This window comes from Equus asinus, chromosome 14, assembly GCF_041296235.1.
Source record: "Equus asinus isolate D_3611 breed Donkey chromosome 14, EquAss-T2T_v2, whole genome shotgun sequence".
Taxonomy (NCBI): Eukaryota; Metazoa; Chordata; class Mammalia; order Perissodactyla; family Equidae; genus Equus; species Equus asinus.
Genome location: NC_091803.1, coordinates 17033526 through 17058606, shown reverse-complemented (window position 1 = coordinate 17058606; position 25081 = coordinate 17033526). Strand labels below are relative to the sequence as shown.

Sequence of the window (25081 nt, the reverse complement as noted above, 5' to 3'; positions counted from 1 at the left end):
TATAAAGAGTTTAGTCATCCCTCTCCATTCTAAGTTGCAGTACTCTTGAAATTTGTACAACTATTCTACTGTACAGAGAGCAGGTATCTCAGGTAATGTGCTGTGTGTAATTTATTTAAGAGAAATTAGCATTTATTCTACATGTGGGTATATTTAATAGGCAACATCTGTGCTATTAGTTGTTGGATTTGTCACTATGTACTGCTTAGGTTTGAAACTAGGAATTGGGTATTTACTGTATTCAACCTGATGTATAAATTTTTCTTAGGTAAAAAACCAAACCTAGGCAAAAATGTAAGCATGAACACACAACATGGATCAGCAACAGAAATTGCTGTAGAGACCACCATACCCAAACAAGGACAGAACCTATGGTAATGTGAGCATTCATCTGGTTGCTCTTTCTGTTTCGTTTTCAATGTGAAGAAAATATTTAATGTAATGATACCAGTGTGTTAGTGATTATCTATCAAGATCATTTTGTGTGACTTTGATTTCTTGGATATGTAGACTCGTTGCTTTAAAAGCAGACTTGAGTTTTTGGTAAGAATATGTTTGTTTGTTTGAGCTTGAAATTTTATCCACCCCCAGCCCTCAGTGTTACTTTGTGTAATATATGGTAGATCTTACATAGAGTTGGAAATGCTTTTCAGTCTGTTTGGGAATAGAAGTGTTTAGGATTTTCATCTTTATTGATTAAAGAATAAAAAATTGTATACATAGCCATTAATCTTCCTTTATGTCACTTCTGCCTTAGGCAGGGAGTTAAGTTTGGAGAGGGTCCCTTCTACTTTGTGATTGCATTGACTGTTCTAGCTGGGATCACCCTTGACCTTTTGTCTTTTATTTTTGTATATAAGTTTACTCTTTGAAGGTGTATGGACAAATGTGCCTATTAACTTTATGAAATTTGTCTTATACTATATTTTAGTAGGAAACATTGACTCCAATGTCCTAGGTTAAAGTTAACATTAGACCTCATGGAAACAATAAATTATTTGTTGTACTTGTGAACGAGTATGAAATTCTGCTCTCCCATCTCCCATCAGCAACCCTCGATCCCTTCCTTAGTGTTTTGAGTTTTTTCAGATTTTTAATCAGATGTGTTTTGCCTCTACAGGTTTTTATGTGATAGTCAGAAGGAACTGGATGAGTTGCTAAACTGCCTGCACCCTCAGGGAATAAGAGAAAGTCAGCTTAAAGAGAGACTAGAGAAGAGGTAAGGATTTTCATCTTGCTGCTTGCATCTCACGTTTAGCATTAGATATTAGAAATATCTTAGGGTTTTTTTATTTAGCCATAAAAGCTATTAAAGTAAATTTTTTTTTTAAAGATTTTATTTTTCCTTTTTCTCCGCAAAGCCCCCTGGTACATAGTTGTGTAGTTTTAGTTGTGGCATGTGGGATGCCGCCCCAGCATGGCCCAATGAGCGGTGCCATGTCCGCGCCCAGGATCTGAACTGGCAAAGCCTCGGGCTGCCGAAGCAGACCGTGCGAACTTAACCACTCGGCCACGGGGCCAGCCCAAAGTAAATTTTTTAAAGTGTTTGTAACTCTTTTATCTTCTTTTGCTTGATATTTTCTTGACACATCATGCGTGTTTGGAAAAATAATGCTTTTAAATCATGTATATACAAGGTAGCAGAATTATTCAGTAAATGATGCATGACATGCATCAGGCTGAGAGCTTTATTGTAGTTAGGCAGCCTTGCAAATGCAGTTCCACATTGGTTGGTATTCAAGAATATCCTTTTAGTATTCAGAATAGTTAAAAAGTGAAAACATCGTAAATGGCTGTCAAGTGATGGATGGATAAACAAAATGTGGTATATCCATAAATTGAGCCGTAAAAAAGGAACAAAGTACTGATATATACTATAATGTGGATGAACCTAGAAAACATTATGGTGAGTCAAAGAAGGCAGACATAAAAGGCCACATACTGTATGATTCCATTTATATGAGGCATCCAGAAGAGGCAAATCTATAGAGACAGAAAATAGATTAGTGGTTGCCAGGGGCTGGAGGAAGGGGAGAATTGGGAGTGACTTCTAACGGGAATGGAATTTCTTTATGGGGTCGTGAAAATGTTTTGGAATTAGATAGTTTTGATGCTTCCATCCACAACATAAAAACCACTGAAAGTATATGCTTTAAAATGGTGAGTTTAGTGTTATGTGAATTAGATCTCAAACCAGCCCCCCAGAATAAAAACTGTCTACAAAATTAGCATCAACTCCATCTAGATTTGCTAGTGTCTTTCCAGTCCTAGCCATTGTTTCTATCAAAGCGAGCACAAGGTTTTGGCTTAAGGCCACCTTTAATATCTGGCTGCACGCTTTTGTGGTTGAATTTAGGTTTGATTGAAGGGAGAAGGAAAATACCATTCAGTACCTTCTCTACAACTTGGCCAGACTTTTGTGAATAATAATGGGTAAATCATACTGGTTTTCGCCCACTGCTTAATGTGTAAATTAATTAAAATTATATTTAGAATCATGCTGTCTAAATTCAGATGTGACTAGGCAAATTAAGAAAGACAAGGGAAAATGTCAATACATAGAATCACAAAAGAATACATTTTTTTTTTATTTTATTGAGTTATTGATAGGTTACAATCTTGTGAAATTTCAATTGTATATTAACGTTTGTCAGTCATGTTGTAGGTGCACCACTTCACCCTTTGTGCCCACCCCCCACCCCACCTTTCCCCTGGTATCCACTAAACTGTTCTTGGTCCATAGTTTTAAATTCCTCATATGAGTGGAGTCATACACAGATTATCTTTCTCTTGCTGGCTTATTTCACTTAACATAATTCTCTCAAGGTCCATCCATGTTATTGCAAATGGAATGATTTTGTTCTGTTTTGCAGCTGAGTAGTATTCCATTGTATATATGTACCACATCTTCTTTATCCATTCGTCTGTTGATGGGCACTTAGGTTGCTTCCACATCTTGGCTATTGTAAACAGTGCTGCAATAAACATTGGGGTGCACAGGACTTTTGGGATTGCTGACTTCAGGCTCTTTGGATAAATACCCAGTAGTGGGATGGCTGGATCGTATGGTAGTTCTATGTTTAGTTTTTTGAGGAATCTCCATACTGTTTTCCATAGTGGCTGCACCAGTTTGCATTCCCACCAGCAGTGTATGAGGGTTCCTTTTTCTCTGCAACCTCTCCAACATTCGTTGCTATTAGTTTTAGATATTTTTGTCATTCTAACGGGTGTAAGGTGATATCTTAGTGTATTTTTGATTTGCATTTCCCTGATGATCAGCGATGATGAGCATCTTTTCATGTGCCTATTGGCCATCAGTATATCTTCTTTGGAGAAATGTCTGTTCATGTCTTCAGCCCATTTTTTGATTGGGTTGTTTGATGTTTTGTGGTTGAGTTGCGAGAGTTCTTTATATATTAAGGATATTAAGCACAAAAGAATACATTTCTATGGTGTTACATCTGTTTGGTTAAAATATTTGATAGACACATGCGTTGGATTGAAAAGACTTGTTCCATTCACTAAATGTGAACAGATCAAATCCTTCCCTTAGAAGAGGTTAGAGATTGTCAGGATTGAAAGCAAATCTTACACTTCTTCCTTTGGTTTTACTGAATATTTTTTAAAAAGCCTTCTTTTGTTGTGCTTGTTTTTTTTAACTTGTTGAAGGCTATCAAGCAGGACATAGTCTTTTGAGACTCACTGGTCTTTGCTCAGCATTATTTTACTAAAGAGCCATCGTGTTTTCTATAACTGAACTCCATCATTTTCTTTTCTCTCTACTATTCCATGAATCTGTGCAATATTGGTGAATCTATCCCAGTTTGTTTGTCTATTTTCTTGTTGGTTGAGTTGTTTCCTCTGGGGATCCAAGGGGATAGGATAATGTATCACAAACCATTTGAGGTTCAAATTTATAAAACAAAAATATATATGTCCTTGACAAGAAAATATGTAAAGTGATGAAGGATATAAATAAAAGGATGTGCCGTCAATTATATCTCAATAAAAAAATGTTTTTTAAGTACAAAAGGATACTAGGTCAGTTGGAAACATAAAAAGAGTTTTTTTGTTATATCCATTGAACATTTATAAAAATTGATCATATACTGAGCCACAAAAACAATCTCAACAAATTTAAAAAGTAGAGAGTTTCAGGATATGTTCTCTGATCAGATTGCAATAAAATTAGAAATAAATTCTTTGAAGATGACCAAGAAGATCCTCACTGGTAGTAAGTTAAATGTATTCCTAGATGACACTTAAATCAAAGAAGCAAATAAAAGGGAAATGATGTATCTAGAAAGCAATAAAAGGAGAATCCTTTATAAGAAACCAGTGGGACACAGTGAAGTTGTACTCAGAAAAATAATATTAAAAACTCTTATTATTGAATGAAAAGGCAGCTTAGTACTCAACTTAGATGACCTTGAGCTTTAGTTTTCATCTTAGTATAAGAATCCGACAGTGAATCTTATGGCCCACCCAGGATGGAGAGTCTTACTGGAGTCTTTATTGCTGAGACCTCGAAGGGTTAATAATCTTGAGTGTGAGAGTGAACTTGAAAGTCTTTGTGTAGGTTTTCAGCTCAAATTCTTGCTGCTTTTGTGTTGTGAAGAATTCCAGGCAGATGATTTAAAATTGTCTCACGTTGGTTGCAGTTTCTGGCAACTGACATAAGCATATGCACATTCTCTCTGGAGGAGCACAGCCTCAAACCAGGCCTCAAAGAATTTCCACAGATAAAATTCCAAGAAACTCATGGTAAAAAAGTCACAAAAATACACAAACCAGGTAACATGAATGAGAACTAGGAAAAGCAACACACTTCAGATACTGGAATTATACAGAAAAAAATGTGTGTTTTTAAAATGAATGAATAATAAGAGAAATTTCAAAATTTCTGAAAGAAACATGAGACTTAAAAAACACCAAGAAGGGGCCGGCCCGGTGGCGCAGCGGTTAAGTTCGCATGTTCCGCTTCGGTGGCCCGAGGTTCGCCGGTTCGGATCCGGGTGTGGACTTGGCAATGCACGACAAGATGCTGTGACAGGCGTCTCACATACAAAGTAAAGGAAGATGGGCATGGATGTTAGCTCAGGGCTAATCTTCCTCAGAAAAGAAAAAAACACCAAGGAGAGATGAAAGAGATCTAAATAAGTCTTCTAAAAATAAAACATATCATTTAAGTAATTGAAATTTATAGACCATCCTCAAAAGTTCCTTTATCTCTCTTTCCTTTTGCCCCAACTTGTCTAGATACCAGGACATTATTCATTCTATTCATCTGGCCCGGAAGCCAAATTTGGGTCTAAAATCCTGTGATGGCAACCAGGAGCTTTTAAACTTTCTTCGCAGTGACCTCATTGAAGTTGCAACAAGGTTACAAAAGGGAGGACTTGGTTATGTGGAAGAAACATCAGAATTTGAAGCTCGGGTAAGAATATAAGAAAACACCCTTTGACATCTCTTACTCAGGAAAACTCATGAAATTGTTCCCTGATAGTGTTCTTGACTTGCCCGGATAACCCTGGAAATCATGTTTGGGTGTGTCTTGAAAGAGACGTATGGAACCAAAAATTCTCTATGTACACATGATATTTTTCCTTTATTGTCTTCTGCTGGTATCCAGAAAAATCTAATAGTTGACTCAGAACCTTTGGTCAAAAAGAGCTTTTCTATTAAGTTGAGTGAAAATCAGTCTTGAAGTCCTAGTCACATAGCATTATTTAACATACCTGTTCTCATGTGATGCCCGTGCTTTAAGGTATGAAACATGTTTGTGTGTCCTGCTTTTGTCCATTACTTTACACCTGAGCAGCTCAGTGGTTATGCTTTTGTTGGGTAACACTCAAGCTGTTAAATGGGTACCTTTCAAGGCCCATTAATAGTCCTGTCATTTACTGCTCAGAAGGACCCTTAGGTGATATAGTTGAAACAATTCGAGATCCGCCCCCCAACCTCCCATCTCAGAATCAGGAAGGTTTAGGTATCAAAGCTGGAGAGAAGATTGTAGAATACTTTCTCTCAGTTATTATTGTAAAATGTTTTTCTACTGATTTTAAATAATAAAGTCCATGTAACTTTAAACATACTCATATTTTGGGTCGTTTTAAATTATTCATATGCATTATAGCATTGTATTAATAGTTGTATGATTTTTGTGAGCAGTTGCATCTTTTTCCTCCATTTTTCCTAGTTTATAAATACTGTCCATTTCTTGTAGTCTTTATATCACTTTGGGGTACAGAATAACCCGTGGGGTCGATAGAATAAATCTTTTACTGTCAGGCTTTTGTATTTCTATTTCTTTACTAATAGAATTAGCAAATTATGTAGCAACCTTTTTTTTGTTTTTAATTAGTTTGGTGAATTCTCGGTACATTTCCTGAGAAAAAGGATTTAAATATTTTTTTTAATGATTTTTGAAGAATTATGCAACCCAAGGAATTTTGCCAATTTCAAATATTACATTTACTTTTTTGTTTATCAAATATTTATCAATTGCCTGCTTTGTGCAAAACCCAGGTCCATACCTTACTAACATTGAGTTATCATTTTTCTTTGTTTCTCTTTCTAGTTATAAAATGGTATCTTTTAATTGGTATGTTTTGTGTGACTGAGAAGGTAGTGGTCATGATTTGGATCAAAGTGATTTGGCCTCTGTTTCCTCATCCATAAAATGATTATGAGGCTTAGATGAGTTCAGGTCTGTAAAGCATATTACCTGGCATATAGTTTGTAAGCCAGTAGATCAGTAAATTTTTATTTTCCTTCTCAGTTTTTTTTTGCCTTGAGATTGTGGTTTGCACATAGTAGGTACTCAATTACTGAGTGAATTAGTGAGTTCTGTAACTTCTCTAAGTAGAGCAAGTTTCAGCATCTAGGGGATCCCTTCACCGGGGAAGTGGAAGTAGCTGGCTACTTTTAAAGGCGTTAAAGGCGTAAGCCATGCATTGATCTGAGGAACCCAGTTAAATTAATGCTATGAGACCCATTTGGGTCTAGGTTGACTTGAATTTAGTTGAGAATAGCCTCCTTTCGTCTTTCTCTTGGCCTTTCATTCAATCTGGTTTTTAAATCATACTCTGTAGGTGATCTCATTAGAGAAACTGAAGGATTTTGGTGAGTGTGTGATTGCCCTTCAAGCCAGTGTCATAAAGAAATTTCTTCAGGGCTTCATGGCTCCCAAGCAAAAGAGAAGAAAACTCCAAAGTGAAGATTCAGCAAAGACTGAAGAGGTGGATGAAGAGAGAAAAATGGCAGAGGAAGCAAAGGTATTTAGTTATGAAGATGTAGTTTTATGACTGAGTAGAAGCGTGTGATCTACTTTTAAAATAGTCCGACCTTGTGCTTCTTAGCTACTATAAGCACTGTTCCTGAGCCGTTGCTCCGTTGTTATCACCTGGACTAAACTTTGTGGTTTCCAAACTGGGGTGCGGGGCACAGCCCTGCCTCTAGGGCTGGATAAAGGGTCAGAGTGCCCCCTCTCCCTTTACTCAGCTGATTCCTTTTTTTTAAGAGGCAGTGGTAAAACATATGAAAAGAATAATTTAACTTTTTAACCATGTTCATGTCTACAGTTCTGTGTCCTTAAGTACATTCGTACTGTTCTGCAACTATCACCACCATCCATCCGCAGAACATTTTCATCTTCCCAAACTGGAACTGTGCCCATTAAACACTAAGCTACCCATTTCACCCTCCTCCCAACCCCCAGCAACCAGCATTTTCCTTCTGTGTCTGTGAATTTGACTACTCTAGGTACCTTATCTAACTGGAATCATACAATATTTGTCCTTTTGTGACTGGCTTATTTAACTTAGCATAATGTCTTCAAAGTCCATCTGTGTTGTAGCATGTGCCAGAATTTCCTTCCTTTTCAAGACTGAGTAATACTCCTTTATGTGTATGTACCACATTTTGTTTATTCATCTGTTGATGGACACTCGGGTCAATTCCACCTTTTGCTCATTGTGTGTAATGCTGCTGTGGACCTTGAGAGCTTGTAGCAGAGGAGTGCTGTTACTTGTATACCCTTGACCGAAGAATGGTCCTCCTCTATAGGTGAAGGTCACCCTCTCTAAGTGCACAACTTTGAGAGGGATGCACATGGAGTGGTGAAGGACGAAGGGGATAGCCAGCTAGATCAGCCAAATCAACCCTGGTGATCAATGGGGTGACAGATGTTGCAGTCAGATTGCCCTCACATTTAATAACACTGCTGTGAACATGGGTGTACAAATACCTGCTTTGGTCCCTACTTTTGAGTTCTTTTGGGTATATACCCAGAAGTAGAATTGCTAGATCATAGGGTAATTCTATTTAATTTTTTGAGGAACTGCCATAACATCTTCCACATTGGCTACCCCATTTGACATTCCTGCCAGCAGTGCACAGGGTTCCAGTTTCTCCACATCCTTGCCCACACTTACATTCTGTTTGAAAGTACCCTGGGTCCTAAAGGCTGTGAATTAGTATCTTCTGGTTTTGATTTGTATTTTGCTGGTGATTAGTGGTGTTGAGCATTCTTCCACGTGCTTACTGGCCATTTGTCTATCTTCTTTGGGGAAATGTCTGTTTGAGCCCTTTGGCTTTTTTTTGCTGAGGAGGATTAGCCCTGAGCTAACATCTGTACTAATCTTCTTCCATTTATATGCGGGTCACCACCACAGCTTGGCTTACAAATGGAGTAGGTCCACGCCTGGGATCCAAACCCACAAACCTAGGCCACCAAAGCAGCATGCTGAACTTAACCACTACACCACGGGCTGGTCCCCTGGCTATTTTTTAATTGGGTTGTTTTTTTAGTTGTTGAGTTGTATGGGTTCTTTATATGTTCTGGATATTAATCCTTTTATATATATGATTTACAAATATGTTCTCCCATTCTGTGAGCTGCCTTTTCATTCTATTAATAGTGTCTTTTGATGTGTACAAGTTTTAAATTTTGATCAAGTTCAACTTATTTGTTATTTTGTTGTCATCTCCAAGAAATTATTGACAAATCCAATGTCATGAAGCTTTTCCTCTGTTTTCTTCTATAAGTCTTATAGTTAGCTTTTATGTTTAGATCTTTAAGGCAGTGTGAGTTAACTTTTATAGATTGTATAAAGTAAGGGTCCAACTTCATTTTTTTGCATGTGGATATCATCCAGTTGTCTGTTTTTATAGTTTTAAAAGTAGCATGCACAGGCCTGGCCCTGTGTCCAAATGGTTAAAGCTCTGTGCACTCCACTTTGGCAGCCCAGCTTCATGGGTTCGGATCTTGGGTGCAGACGTACTTCACTCACCAGCCATGCTGTGGCAGTGTCCCACATACAAAAAAATAGAGGAGGATTGGCACAGATGTTAGCTCAGGGCAAATCTTCCTCAGCAGAAAAGAAAAAAAAGAAAAAGCACGCTCATTATAAGTAAATCAAATGTGAGAGGTGGGTAAAACATGAAACAACTCCCATCCTAGTTTCGCTCCCCAAGGATATCACTCTAATAGTTTGATGTGTTTTCTATATACATACAAAGATAATTTTGTTGGAGTTTTACAGAATGGAATCCTGTGCATAATGTTGTGCAGTTTTTCACTCAGCAACGTATCCTGGGCATTTCTCCTCCTCCCTGTCTGTCCATGTAGATCTACCTAATATTATGCTTGCTTGTTTTTTTTTTTTAAGATCCGCACCTGAGCTAACAACTGTTGCCAATCTTTTTTTTTTTTTTTTTTTTCTGTTTTATCTCCCCAAATCCCCGCGGTACATAGTTGTATATCTTAGTTTCAGGTCCTTCTAGTTGTGGCATGTGGGACTCCACCTCAACGTGGCCTGATGAGTGGTGCCATGTCCGCACCCAGGATCCGAACCAGTGAAACCCTGGGCCGCCAAAGCAGAGCGTGTGAACTTAACCACTCGGCCATGGGGCTGGCCCCTATGCTTGTTTTTTTAACATCTTGATTCCTTACTGATGAACATTATGTTGTCTCCGGTTCTTCTTTATTAGAATAATTAGCAGCTCCATGTTTTTCTGTTTTGTATATTAAGATAACTTGTGCAGAAAAGAATTTGAAAACAGTACATTAAGGGAGAAGTCCTAGCCATTACCCAGTGGAATACTTTCCTATATTTTTTATTTCTCTCTCTCCCTTCCTCTTCCTCTTTGCTTCCTTTTACAAGCATCTAGTAAAAGCTTACCCCTGTCAGCCAGTGTGGTTAGTCTGGAGGTTATAGTGGGGAGTAGAAGCCAGAAATCTTTGCCCTCAGGAAACTCAGTTTGAGGGTGAGAGATGGCTACAGTAGTGTGGAAAGTACTGAGGAGAGAGCAGTGTGAGCCATACCTAGCGCAAATAGAGACGACTTCCCAGAGGGGAGAATGTATCAGCTGGGTTTTGTAGGGTAAGTAGGAATTAATCAGGTCATGGAAAGGGGGCATAGGCTTTGTTAGATTGAGCTGAAATTGGCCTTCTCATCATTGACAGCTGGTCCTTGTTTTGCTCTTCGAGTTTACACAGAGCCAGTTTACTTTCTAAAGTTCCTCAGATGTTTGTACACAGTTGTCATGTTTCCCCTAAGTTTCTTCCTGAGGTCAAGGGTGATACGTGATAGAAGAAAGATAATTTTGGGCAAGAGGTAAGCAGATCAGAGAATGAAGATTCAGTTAGATAAAGGTTTAACTATTAATTCATGATATAAACTCAGAGACTTCACACTTATGTCGTTGTCTTTCTGGGATTTAGTTCTCACCTTCCTCTGTGTTCCTTTTAAATGGCCATAGGGCATCCAGGTAGTCTTCTAGATGAAGTCGAAGGCCTGAGATAGTTAATAGTGTCCTTTGCTAAATCTTTTTTCATTAGGCACACTTTTTAGCCTGACTGAGTACTACATGGGTTTTGTTTTTTGTTCAGTTCTATATGGAAGAGTCTCTTGATGTGATCTTTCCTTGCCATTTCTTTACTGGTAACATTTTCTTCTCACGAGGAACTAGTAGCTGTAGAATTCTCATTAAGTTCTTTTTTAGTACTCAACCTCATAGCGAAGTAACCTCTTTTTAGCTTGTCATATGAGACTTGATTCTTAGCTTAGTTAGGGAGGAAAATGTGAGCACTTTGCAGGTTTAACCTTGGGGCCCAGACATGTACACAAATGGAAAGCATGGAAGAGTTTCTTGGAAAATCAATTAGGTTGCCTACTAAGTAGTTCAACAATGTTCTCCATTAAAATGGCATTATGCCCCGCAGTTCCCCACCAAAGGTCAACTTTGCCATGGCTCTGAAATTTTCCACTGTCCTTTGCTTTGAAGGTTTCCACTTAGCACAGGCCAGGGCTTTTTCAGCTGGTGCTAGGTTGTTGCATGAGCTAATATCAGTCTCTTAATCTGGGCTTCAGTTTCCTTATTTATAAAAGTAGATTCTCTCTCAAATCCCATTTTGTAATAGTCGATGATTTCAAATACTTAATGCTTATTTCATTTTCTTGCATTAAATGAGAAAGATGTATAATTTGGCAAATTTCTGGCTTCTGTTAGGTTCTCTCTTTACTTTGGATGCGTTTGTCCTGACAACCTGATTATTTGTTTTTGCATTTTAAATGTTCTTTTGTGGAAGAATGTGATCTGAAGCCTCATTATATCCTTGCCGAGATATGATATTAACCTTTATACTGTTACGTAAAGGGATTAATGGTGACTTGCATGTAAGCTGGCTTCCCCTTGATTCTGTTATATCCATTTCTAACTAACCAACTTTATTTAACCGTGCTAGAGAATTTTAATTTTTCATCAGAGTAGTGTGTCTAGACAGAGAGCCTTTACTGGATGCCACCAGTGTTGAATATCAAAACTTTATCTTGCCACTATTTATCTGTTTTTAAAAACACTGTCTCGAATATGGTAGGAGTTTTGTGTGTGTGTGTGTTTTTTCAATGTGCTGGACGGTTTGGAATTTTGTACAATGGGAGGAAACAGGATGTTCTTTCAAATCTTGTGTGCTGAGTGTTTTTGCCCTGAAAATTAGAGGCTGGTTAGAGTCTAGGCTGGTTTGGATGAATAACTCAGTGGATAGTAACAGGATGCTAATGACTATCCAGTATGTATAATGCCAAGAGCATTGGATTGAGGATCTGGAGAACTGAAGGAGACCTGGCCCTAAATTACTGTGAGAGCTTGGGCATACTTTTTTTCCATGAAAAGTAATAAACAAATGTTCATAGCAGTATTATTCAAAAGAGCCAAAAATGGAAACAATCCATGTGTCCCTTTTTTTTTTTTTATTTTTTTTTATTAAGTTAATGATAGGTTACAGTCTTGTGTGATTTCAGTTGTACATTAATGTTTGTCATTCGTGTTGTAGGTGCACCATTTCACCCTTTGTGCCCACACCCCACCCAACCTTTCCCCTGGTACAGCCACTAATCTGTTCTCTTTGTCCACATTTTTAAGTTCCTCATATGAGTGGAGACATACAGAGATTATCCTTCTCTAACTGGCTTATTTCACTTACCGTAATTCCCTCAAGGTCCATCCATGTTGTTGCAAATGGGATGATTTTGTTCTGTTTTGCAGCTGAGTAGTATTCCATTGTATATATATACCACAACTTCTTTATCCATTCATCTGTTGATGGGCACTTAGGTTGCTTCCATGTCTTGGCTATTGTAAATAATGCTGCAATGAACATTGGGGTCCATAGGACTTTCGGAATTGCTGACTTCAAGCTCTTTGGATAGATACCCAGTAGTGGAATGGCTGGATCTTATGGTAGTTCTATTTTTAATTTTTTGAGGAATCTCCATACTGTTTTCCATAGTGGCTGCACCAGTTTGCATTCCCACCAGCAGTGTATGAGGGTTCCATTCTCTCCACAACCTCTCCAACATTTGTTACTATTAGATTTAGATATTTTTGTCATTCTAATGGGTGTAAGGTGATATCTCAGTGTAGTTTTGATTTGCATTTCCCTGATGATCAGCGATGATGAGCATCTTTTCATGTGCCTATTAGCCATCCGTGTATCTTCTTTGGAGAAATGTCTGTTCATGTCTCCAGCCCATTTTTACATCGGGTTGTTTGATTTTTTGTTGTTGAGTTGTGAGAGTTCCTTATATATTATGGATATTAAGCCTTTGTCAGATATGTGACTTGCAAATATTTTTTCCCAGTTAGTGGGTTTTTTTTTTGTTTCAATCCTGTTTTCATTTGCCCTGAAGAAGCTCTTTAGTCTGATGAAGTCCCATTTGTTTATTCTTTCTATTGTTTCCCTTCTCTGAGAAGGCATGGTGTCTGAAAAGATCCTTTTAATACTGATGTCAAAGAGTGTACTGCCTACGTTTTCTTCCAGAAGCCTTATGGTTTCAGGTCTCACCTTTAGGTCTTTGATCCCTTTTGAGTTTATTTTGGTGAATGGTGAGAAAGAATGGTCAATTTTCATTCTTTTACATGTGCCTTTCCAGTTTTCCCAGCACCATTTGTTGAAAAGACTTTCTTTCCTCCATTGTATGCCCTCAGCTCCTTTGTCGAAGATAAGCTGTCCATAGATGTGTGGTTTTATTTCTGGGCTTTCAGTTCTGTTCCATTGATCTGTGCACCTGTTTTTGTACCAGTACCATGCTGTTTTGATTACTGTAGCTTTGTAGGATGTTTTGAAGTCAGGGATTGTGATGCCTCCCGTTTTGTTCTTTTTTCTCAGGATTGCTTTAGCAATTCGGTGTCTTTTGTTGCTCCATATAAGTTTTTGGATTCTTTGTTCTAATTCTGTAAAGAATGTCATTGGGATTCTGATTGGGATAGCATTGAATCTGTAGATTGCTTTAGGTAGAATGGACATTTTAACCATGTTTATTCTTCCAATCCATGTACATGGAATGTCTTTCCACCTCCTTATGTCATCATCCACTTCTCTCAGAAAGGCCTTGTAATTTTCATTATATAGGTCTTCACTTCCTTAGCTAAATTTACCCCGAGGTATTTTATTCTTTTTGTTGCGATTGTGAATGGTATTGTGTTCTTGAGTTCTTTTTCTGTTTGTTCTTTATTAGAATGTAGAAATCCTACTGATTTATGCAAATTGATTTTATACCCTGCAACTTTGCTGTAGTTGTTGATTACTTCTAAAAGTTTTCCAATGGATTCTTTGGGGGTTTTCTATATATAAGATCATGTTGTCTGCAAACAGCGAGAGTTTCACTTCTTCCCTCCCTATTTGGATTCCTTTTATTCCTTTTTCTTGCCTGATTGCTCTGGCCAGGACCTCCAGTACTATGTTAAATAAGAGTGGTGATAGAGGGCATCCTTGTCTCGTTCCTGTTTTCAGGCAGATGGTGCTCAGTTTTTGCCCATTGAGTATGATGTTGGCTGTGGGTTTTGTCATATATGGCCTTTATTATGTTGAGGTAGTTCCCTTCTATGCCCATTTTGTTCAGAGTTTTTATCATAATTGGCTGTTGGATCTTGTCAAATGCCTTCTCTGCATCTATTGAGACAATCATGTGGTTTTTATTCCTCAGTTTGCTCATGTGGTGTATCACGTTGATTGATTTGCGGATGTTGAACCATCCCCTGTGTCCCTGGTATGAATCCCACTTGATCATGATGTATGATCCTTTTGATGAATTGCTGAATTCTGGTGACCAAAATTCTGTTTAGAATTTTTGCATCTATGTTCATCAGTGATATTGGCCTGTAGTTCTCTTTTTTCGTGGTGTCCTTGTCAGGTTTTGGTATCAGCGTGATGTTGGCCTCATAGAATGTGTTAGGAAGTGTTCCATCCTCCCTAATTTTTTGGAATAGCTTGAAAAGGATAGGTATTAAATCCTCTCTGAAAGTTTGGTAGAATTCCCCAGGGAAGCCATCTGCTCCTGGGGTTTTATTCTTTGGGGTGTTTTTGATTGCTGTTTCAATCTCTTTCCTTGTGATTGGTCTGTTCAAATGGTCTGCTGCTTCTTGATGGAGCTTTGTGAGATTGTAGGAGTCCAAGAATTTATCCATTTCCTCTAGGTTATCCATTCTGTTAGCATAGAGTTTTTCGTAGTATTCTCTTAGAATCCATTGTATTTCTGCGGAGTCTGTTGTTATTTCTCCTCTTTCATTTCTGATTTTGTTTATTTGAGCTTTCTCCCTTTTTTTCTTTGTAAGTCTGGCTAGGGGTTTGTCAATTTTATTTATCTTCTCAAAGAACCAGCTCTTTGTTGCATTGATCCTTTCTATCGCCTTTTTCGTTTCAATAGTATTTATTTCTGCTCTGATTTTTATTTCTCTCCTTCTGACTTTGGGCTTTATTTGTTCTTCTTTCTCTAGTTCAGTTAGGTGTAGTTTAAGATTGCTTATTTGGGATTTTTCTTGTTTGTTAAGATGTGCCTGTATTGCGATGAATTTTCCTCTTAATACAGCTTTTGCTGTATCCCATATGAGTTGGTATGGCACGTTATCATTTTCATTAGTTTCCAGGTATTTTTTGATTTCTTCTTTAATTTCTTCAATGATCTATTGCTTGTTCAGTAGTGTATTGTTTAGTCTCCACATCCTTGTGCGTTTCTCAGCTTTTTTCTTGTAATTAATTTCTAGCCTTATAGCATTATGATCAGAGAAGATGCTTGTTATTATTTCAATTTTTTTAAATTTGTAGAGGCTTGCCTTGTTTCCCGACATATGGTCTATCCTTGAGAATGTCCCATGTGCACTTGAGAAGAATGTGTATTCAGCTTTTTTAGGATGAAGTGACTTATATATGTCTATTAAGTCCAATTGTTTTAGTTTTTCGTTTAGCTCCACTATTTCTTTGTTGATTTTCTGTCTGGATGATCTGTCCATTGATGTGAGTGGGGTGTTGATGTCCCCTACTGTTATTGTGTTATTTTTAACATCTTCCTTTAGGTCTGTTAATAGTTGCTTTATGAACCTTGGTGCTCCTGTGTTGGGTGCATAGATATTTATAAGCGTTATTTCTTCTTGATGAAGTGTCCCTTTGATCATTAATATGTCCCTGTGTGTCTCTCTTTACCTGTCTTATTTTGAAATCCACTTTGTCTGATATAAGAATTGCAACACCTGCTTTTTTTTCCTTGCTGTTAGCTTGAAGTATTGTCCTCCACCCCTTCACTCTGAGCCTGTGTTTGTCCTTGGGGCTGAGGTGTGTTTCCTGGAGGCAACAAATTGTTGGATCTTGTTCTTTAATCCATTTTGCCACTCTGTGTCTTTTTATTGGAGAGTTCAATCCGTTTACATTAAGAGTGATTATTGAAGCCTGTGGACTTAAAGCTGTCAATCTGTTGCTCATTATCTGGCTTTCCTGCTTTTCTCTTCCTGTGTGCTTTATCCTACCCATTTGATACTGCAATTTCTTATGCTGGGTTTCTTAGATTTTTGCTTATTTATGATTTGTGTCTCTGTTCTGTTATTTAGTTTAGTGGCTACCCTGAAGTTTGTATTTAGAATCTCGTGTATAATATAGTCTATTCTCTGGTGGTCTCTTACTTACTTGGCCTAGACTAATTTAGTCCCTTTGCTCTTCCCCTCCTAAATTATTATTTTCACTTCTTGTTCCAACTTGTGTTATGAGTTTGTAGTTACAGTGATAAGATCATCTTTGCTTTGGTAGTTTCCTTACCTTTATCCTAATGCTATAATTGAATATTTGTTATCCTATTCTGGTTCTATTTATCTGTCTCCCTACTCTGTGGTTTGTGACCCCTTTCTCCCTTTTTTCTTTTTTCAGGCATGACAGCCTTCTTGAGGATTTCTTGTAGTGGAGGACTTTTGCTTACAAATTCCCTTAACTCTTGTTTGTCTGGAAAAGATTTACTTTCTCCCTCTTATCTGAAGGATATTCTTGCTGGATAGAGTATTCTTGGCTGCAGATTTCTATCTTTTAAAGCTTTGAAGATGTCACTCCATTCTCTCCTAGCTTGTAAGGTTTCTGCAGAGAAATCCACTGAAAGTCTGATGGGAGCTCCTTTGTAGGTAATTCTCTTTTGCAGCCCTGAGTATTCTTTCTTTGTCATTCATTCTTGCCATTTGTACTACTATATGCCTTGCAGTAGGTCTTTTTACACTGACAAATCTAGGAGATCTGAAAGCTTCGTCTACACACATTTCTCCCTCAGTCCCTATATTTGGGAAGTTCTCTTCTATAATTTCATTAGGCACACTTTCTGCTCCATTTTCCTTTTCCATGTTCTTGGGAATTCCCATGATCCTTAAATTCTTTCTCATTGAATCTGCTGTCTCTCTAATACTTTCCTCATTCCTTTTAATCCTTAGTTCTCTTTCTTCGTCTGTCTGGAGCCATTCAGCCTGTCTGTCTTCGGTTATGCTAATTTGCTCTTCTATGGAGTCTACCCGGGCATTCAGGGAATCCGTATTCTGTTTTATCTGGTCCATTGTGTTTTTCATCTCTAGTAATTCTGTTTGATTCTTCTCTATGATTTCAATCTCTTTTGTGAAGTAACTCCAGAACTTGGCTTGTTTCTCTTTCTCTCTACCTCATTGAGTTTTTTGATTATAGCTGCTCTGAATTCATTCTCACTTAGTTTACCTAATTCCAAGTCCTCAGGACTTAATTCTATGTTTTTATTGTTTTCCTTCTGGTCTGGGGCTTTTATAAATTGCTGGATGGTAGAGGAGCGGTTTTTTGCATGGTGGTGGAATTCGGTTGCAGTTACAGCCTGTCGCCACTAGATGGGGGTCGAGTGCCGTCATTCTGAGCTCTCCGACTTCGGGCAAGATGGCGGTGCCCAGTGCGCTTTGCTGGGGCGGGGGCAGGGGCGGTTTCTCTTGCAGACCTATCTGGATTCGATCAGTTCTGTTCTCTGGTCTCCCGGGGCCCTGCGTTTATGGGGTCCCCACGCCCTGAAGCTTTCCCCCCTCAGCGGGTTTCCACTGTACCGGCAGCGGGAGTCCTAGACAATACCCTGGTCGTGCGGCCCCTCCCCTGCTCCTTCCCGGACCCGTGTGGCGATCCCGGTTTCTAGGGGATGGAGCGATGTTCTCTCCTACCGCATTCCGGCTCCTCCGAGGCGTCCTCTGTCTTTTGATACTGTAGGTCTCTGAGTCCTGGCATTAGGTTCATTAGCTGAAATTCAGTTTTTTTTTTCAGTCCTTTGTTGTACTTTGAAGGGGAGAGTGTCCCAGGTCAGCTCACCCTGCCATTTTGCTCCACCTCCTTCCCATATGTCCCTTAACTGATGGATAAACAAAATGTTCATAATTATCCATACAATGGATATTATTCAGCAATTAAAATATGGTGAAGTACTATTACATGCTACCATGTGGATGAACCTAGAAAATATTAGGCTTGTAATAGAAGCTGGTCACAAAAGGCCACATGTTATATGAAATGTCTGGAATAGGTGAATCTATAGACCAAAGGTAGCTTAGTCGTTGCCTAGGGCAGGGAAGTAGGTGGGTTGGGGTAGGGAATGGGGAATGACTGCTAATGGGTACAGGATTTCTTTTGGGGTGATGAAAATGTTCTGTAATTAAGATTGTGTTGATAGTTGCACAACTCTACAAATATATAAAAATCATTGAGTGTACACTTTACAAGGTGAACTTGTTAATATATAAATTATATCTCAATAAATCTGTTTTAAAAATGAGGTTAAGCTTATTTCCAAGATATCTTTCTTTTTTTTTTTAATTTTAATGAGGCCAGATAAGCTGTTGAATGTTGAGTTTTGTAATTTATGGGAAATAAAGTAAAAAGCAGTACTAGTATATGCTGATACGACTTTTTCTTGAATACTTGTGTGCATCTGACTATCCACTAGAGGACAGCAAAGCCTATTTTGGCCATTCCCTGCCTGTTCTCAATAGCACTCTTTTTAAGAATGGAACCTAAAATTTTAAAATTTATGAAGAGATTCGAGTTGTTATGGCAGTAAGTGAATGTGTGGTAGTCATATGTCAGCTCTCCGTTACATCAGGGGAGAAGACCAGCAAGGTAGCTGTGATTGTGGACCTCACTTTTTACTGAGGAGCTCTGAAGAGGGAAGGAAGGAAATTGTGTTGTATTTTGAAAGCAGATGTTGAAATATATGCACTGGAGGTTGGAGTAAGGAATGAGTGTTTCCACGAGAACTTTAGCAGTCTTTTAAATAGATTTTTTATGTGTTTATATTACTTAGTCTTGTTATTCAAAAATTTATAGACACAGGGCTCTCTGTGGTCCTCTATTTCTGTAGGAAAAAGAAAAGACAGCCTTTGTTTCCCTCCCTCAACTCTCACACTGCAGCTTCAGAAGTAGCTCAGCTGTCTCTGTCCCTTGGCAGCTGTTTTAAAGCCTGTGGCCTTCCAGGCTAACTGCCCTTTCCTATAGGAGGAAGACTATATTACTTAAAATAGACCTCTCGGCCCAGGTCAGGGCATCCCTCAGTGGTGTTGTCATTTAGCTAGAGCAAGCCAGGTTGTAATGGTTGTAAAAGTGGTAGGCATTGCTGACTTAACGTTAGTTCCGTCGTGACTGAGTTAAGCAATATGACCTCCACAAGGTAGATGATAATAAGCCAACCCAGTCTCTCAGCTTCTACTGTGTTGCCTAAGCTTTACCTTATCCATCTCTGTTGTATTTTCTGACTGTCTGATGTATTTTCTAACTGTCTGAGAATGATAGCCTGTATTGGCATTTGTTTACATGGATGCTCACCTAATCATTTAGGCAAGAAGTGCTCTGAAAACATCCCCCAAATCACCTTTTGACTAATAAAACAGTAAAACAAATAAGTGAATTATCCTAAAATGGCATTTCTGTTCTTCCTTAGAATGTATATTTTATAGGAGAGGGTTTATCATTGAAATGTCTGATTATATCTTGCTCCATCCTAACCGTGTTTTGCTTGGCTAATTCAGAATTAATTTGCATTTTCTGATGGTGTGAGGCGGCATTGCAGGCTGTGCGGAGAGTAACTGCTCAGAATGAAGTCAGGCTAACCTCTTGGGATTCGAACATTTTCACTTAAGTTAGAAGGTGGTGATAGAGTCATGAGGAATATTTCCTATCAGTACTTAATACTTTTAAGGGTTGTAGAATGCTGTATAGATTTTATTTACTATTTCCAGGCCCTGTAGTCTGGGATTGTGGCACCTATTAGTGCAGAAACTGATAATCTTGTTAACTGAATTTTTATTAGCTGCATGACATTGTTGCATCTTAGCACTTACACAATACAAGTGTTTCTGCATTTAAATGATATGGAATCTTTAAGTGGATTTCACTAGAAGAGACCTGTCTCTAGTCATTTCCCCACTTTAATTCTTTTTTTTCCTTCTTCTTCTCCCCAAAGCCCCCCAGTCCATAGTTGTATATCCTAGTTGTAGGTCCTTCTGGTTGTGCTGTGTGGGACGCCGCCTCAGCATGGCCTGATGAGCGATGCCTTGTCTGCGCCCAGGATCCAAACTGGCAAAACCCTGGGCCACCGAAGCAGAGCACTCAAACCTAACCACTCGGCCATGGGGCCACCCTCCCCCACCCCCCACCCCCCACCCCTCTGCCCTTAATTCTTTGTGTGATCTCTGGCAAGTTTTTTTTTTTTTTTTTAACCCTTTAGAGCCTTGATTTCTTCTGTAAGATAAATGGATTAGACTGTAGGAGCTCTAGGAGGTGAATGTACTCAGAATTCTCTTGTCTTTACCTATTCCTAGTCCTCTCTCAGTGTATACTGTTAGTATTGCATGAAAAATTCACATTTCATGTTCTTTGGGGTCATTGTAGTAATGCTGTCCTGGTTTGGTCTCTGTTTAGGTTGCATCTGCTCTGGAAAAATGGAAGACAGCAATCCGTGAAGCTCAGACCTTTTCCAGAATGCATGTTCTACTTGGGATGCTTGATGCCTGTATCAAGTGGGATATGTCAGCAGAAAATGCTAGATGCAAAGTTTGTCGAAAGAAAGGTATATTTAGATCAAAGTTGCTTATCTGAGTCTATTAGGGACTAGGACTTCCATTCCCAAGATCTTTTCTCCCCTAAAGTATTCTGTGTACAGTTTTTAAATGTGGTGGGACAAATTTTACCTTTTCCTAGAAGTCTGTAGAATGCTAGTCTTTGAATCACATGCCAGCAAATCAAAGCAGACCCTTTGTTCCTCTATTTTGAGTATAAAGTAAGAGCAGTTGAACTCTCTAATCTTTAAATTTCCCACCGGGAACAAAATTAGTTAACCTAAAATTTTGAATCTCTCTTACCATCTCTCAATTTTAGTCATCTGTGAAGTTAAGACGGGTGCTACCAGCAGAGGGCAGTATTTATACATTGTGAAGAATACTTGGGTTGGGCCTTCCAGCACTGAGTCTACAAAACAAGGCATTTGGGACTGTTTAATGCTGAGAGCTTTCAGGGCCCATACGTGTAACAGGAATTTCATGGCTGAAAGCCTCCCGGTGACTGACTTTTCAGTGGCTCAAGTTATCTTGTGAGTTAGGTTAGGATTTAATTCCCAAGGATGAAAAGACCTGTGTAAAATCATTTGATTGCTCTAAAAACTGATTTAGAATGAAAGTTGGAGAGGAGAAATATGACCATGTTAAGTTGGTTAGTACACCAAATGTAGGGAAACGAAACGGTTTAAGAGAACTGTATCAGGTATGAGTTGTGAATAGTTTGGGGAGTGAGGGAGGCAGACGAGCCGAAACTGTAATACATCATGGGGATTCATTTCTTAGTGGGAGAGGAGCAGCAAAATTTCCTGCTTTCACTTGGTCTTGGCTACTTCTTAGTAAATGTTAACTGTCCTCTTATAGCCTTAGGTAGGTTTGGGGATGTGAGTCAGAAGACCTGAACCCTAAATTAGTTATCGTCTAGTTTATGCTACATTTCTTTTCAGAAAATGACTACATTTAAAAAAAGGTGGGTATGCTAGAATGTTTGTTCTTCCATGGCGTTAATTGAGGGTGAGCTGCTTTTTCTTACAACTCATTGACTGTTGCCATGCTCCCAACAGTGCTATACAAGTTATCTCCTTGCAGGTGAGGATGACAAACTGATCTTGTGTGATGAGTGTAATAAAGCCTTCCACCTGTTTTGTCTGAGGCCGGCCCTCTATGAAGTACCAGATGGTGAGTGGCAGTGCCCAGCTTGCCAGCCTGCTACTGCCAGGCGCAATTCCCGTGGCAGGTGAGAATTTCTTCTTTTAAAAACAAATGAATAAATGTTATAATTAAGCTTCGCTTGTTCAAACTGAATGACTCTAAGGAGTTTTAAGTTCATCTTTGGATACAGAGTCTTATCATTTAAAGTATTATAGTAGCTCAAAGGACTCTGATTTAATTTTAGCTTAATATTGACATTTTTAGTTTTCACCACCAGCCGTATTCTATATTTTCTTGATCATACCTTCTTCTCAAATAATAATATATCTCCCTCTGCCTCTTGCTTTCATTTTGCCCACTTCTTAATTCGTGATTACTTCTGCAACCACTCACTGGTTAGAAATCCGAAACTCGTTACCTTCATTACCCATAGCTATTGTTTTCTTCCCTTATCGTGATTAGGACTGTGGTGTCACCTTGGACATCTTCCTCTCCCTCATCTTCCATATTCATTCGTTTGCCAGATGTTTTCATTTTAATGTCCAGAAGTCTTATGAATCAGTCTCCTACTGTCCATTCTCCATGCTCCCTGCTGTCATTTGGCCCTCCTACGTCTCTCACCTGGGCTCCTTCAGTGTCTCCTCAACTTCTTACCTCATATCTTTCCCCCTCTTATCCATCCAGCTTTTGTGGTGATACCAGAATGGTTTACGTAAATCAAAGATCTGCTTATGTCACCATCCTGTTCAAAGACTTGAATCTTCTTGTTGCCTCTAGAATAGCGTCCAGACTCCTTATCTAACTCTTGAGGCTCTTAGTATACATTACTAGCTTGTGTTTTGATGAGCCTTCATTCCTGTGTTTATGTGCTTATTACAGGCTGTTCACTGTGCATCCTTGCCTGTTATGCTTTCCTCCCAGCTGGGAATATTTCCTTTCCTCGGCACTCCCACCTGGATAAATTGCCCACAGCCTACCTAAAATTGCACTGCTTTCTTGAAATTTCTGTACATCCTTAGGATTACTTGTTCCTCCTCTGTGTTCCAACTGAGCTTTCAATCTCTAAAACAGTATTTGTTGCATCTTGCCTTTATGGTTAGATTTTTACATGACTGTCTTCCCATGAGATTGTTAGTGCTCTGAGAGTGGAGTTGGTGCTTTGTTCTTCACTCCAATCCCAATAAAGCCAATCACAGGGCCTTTTAAAGAGGAGACTCTTTGTATTTGCCAAGGGAATACCGGTGTTTTCCACGTTGAAGTTTGAGGTTGTAAAAGGGCAGCTTATAGGCACTCTGGCTTGTTCTCTCTTTGAAAGGGCAGAGCTGTTTGATCCTGACCCCACCTAACAGTATTACTCGGTTATTTCTCACTCCATTCCAGCTACACTTAGAGAGATGAGGCATACTGCTCTGAAATGGTGGGGCTTTGGACCACCTGTTCTGAGCTGGGATTACCATTGCTTTGATGTTATGGTCATCTGCAAGCTGTTTCAGCTCCTGGAAGGGGGCCATCAAGGTGGAGTAACACCTGTCTGGGCTGTTTATCCTTTCAGTCCACCCCAGAGTTGGGGACAGCTTTTAATACCTGAAATGTTACATTATCTGGCTATTTTTGTGAGATGAAAAGGAATAGAGTTTTGTCTTGTTTTGTGTGAGGATGAGTGGGGTTGCATTTTGGCCTTGATTTCTGTTGCTGTTGGTGTCTTACCCAAACCATTTGGGGCCTGGTGGAGGAGGCATGCTGTCGAAGCTTAATTTTTTATTCTGTTTCCTGTGTCTTGGCCAAGATTCAGGTTCCCTCTCCTCGTCATCAGATCTTTCTAATCCGTGAAGAGGAAGAAGTTGCCGGGACCCCTGTGGGACTTCATCCTTTCTAGGACCACTTGGGCCTAGAACCCTGTTTCCTATGCTCTTTCCTCCCCACAGGAATTATACTGAAGAGTCTGCCTCTGAGGATAGTGAAGATGATGAGAGCAATGAAGAGGAAGAAGAGGAAGAAGAGGAGGAGGAAGAAGAAGATTACGAGGTGGCTGGTTTGCGATGTAAGTATTCAGTTTGTCTTCATAGTTAACCTCACCACCTTCCAAGATGACTGGGAAGACTGGGTTGGCAGTAGATACCCAGCATTGCAATCATGCCATCTTCCTTTTCACACGTGTTGTCGCTGGGGGGTGACTCCACTGCCATGGTTTTAAATGGGTTTTCAAGGTGCCATTTAACCACCTTCCTAGTAGGAGGCCAGGTGGCCTGGTGTCAAGAACATTAACCTATAGCAGATCCACTTAGTCCAAGATTTAGTGGCATTCAAGGCCCCAAGTATGTTTATGACACGTCTGCTGGTTCTGAACCCCTTGGTGTATTGGGACAATGGGTAAGGAAGGGCTAGGCCCATTACCATCTCCAGCAGTTCTCTTGGCCTCTGGTGCAGTGCTCCTTTCACAGCAATGAGTTTTCCTCTGGTTACAGTGATTTTCTCTTCCCTGTAGTGTGCAGGGCTATTGATTTGCTAGTTTGAAAAGAGAAGATTGGTTTTTCCATGGCTTAGGCATAGTTGTTAGGAAGGTACAGATCTGTTTCTCACTAGATGCCAGTAGGGAAAAAAGAGCCTCATCATTTACACTCACCTCGTTGATTCTTACTCTCATGTTCATTTTTCATGAGTCTGAGAGTCTTATCAAATTTTTTTTTGTTTTTTGGTGAAGAAATTTGGCCCTGCACTAACATCTGTTGCCAGTCTTTCTCTTTCTTTTTTCCCCCAAAGCCCTGGTATTTAGTTGTATATCCTAGTTGTAAGTCCTTGTAGCTCTTCTGTGTGGGATGCCGCCACAGCATGGCCTGATGAGCGGTGTGTAGATCTGCACCCAAGATCCAAGCTGGCAGACCCTGGGCCACTGAAGCAGAGTGCGTGAACTTAACTGCTTGGCCACAGGGCTGGCCCTGAGTCTTGTCAAATTTTGATGGTTAAACCTGAAGTCCTGCAGTCTAGCCTCTTTTTTTTCTTTTTGAGGAAGATTAGCCCTGAGCTAACATCTGCTGCCAATCCTCCTCTTTTTGCTGAGGAAGACTGGCCCTGAGCT

At 39.2% G+C, this 25081-nt stretch overlaps 1 protein-coding gene across 1 annotated transcript in view; it reads left to right on the top strand.

The window, feature by feature from the left end:
• The window catches only part of BAZ1B (bromodomain adjacent to zinc finger domain 1B), a 79733-nt gene that overhangs the window by 49266 nt on the left and 5386 nt on the right, over nt 1-25081 (top strand). Inside the window, exons 10-16 of the mRNA XM_044746398.2 lie at nt 269-374; nt 1121-1219; nt 5260-5437; nt 7095-7277; nt 20723-20870; nt 21943-22090; nt 23931-24046. Of these exons, the coding sequence (XP_044602333.1) occupies nt 269-374; nt 1121-1219; nt 5260-5437; nt 7095-7277; nt 20723-20870; nt 21943-22090; nt 23931-24046 (978 nt within the window). The remainder of the gene's footprint in view (nt 1-268; nt 375-1120; nt 1220-5259; nt 5438-7094; nt 7278-20722; nt 20871-21942; nt 22091-23930; nt 24047-25081) is intronic.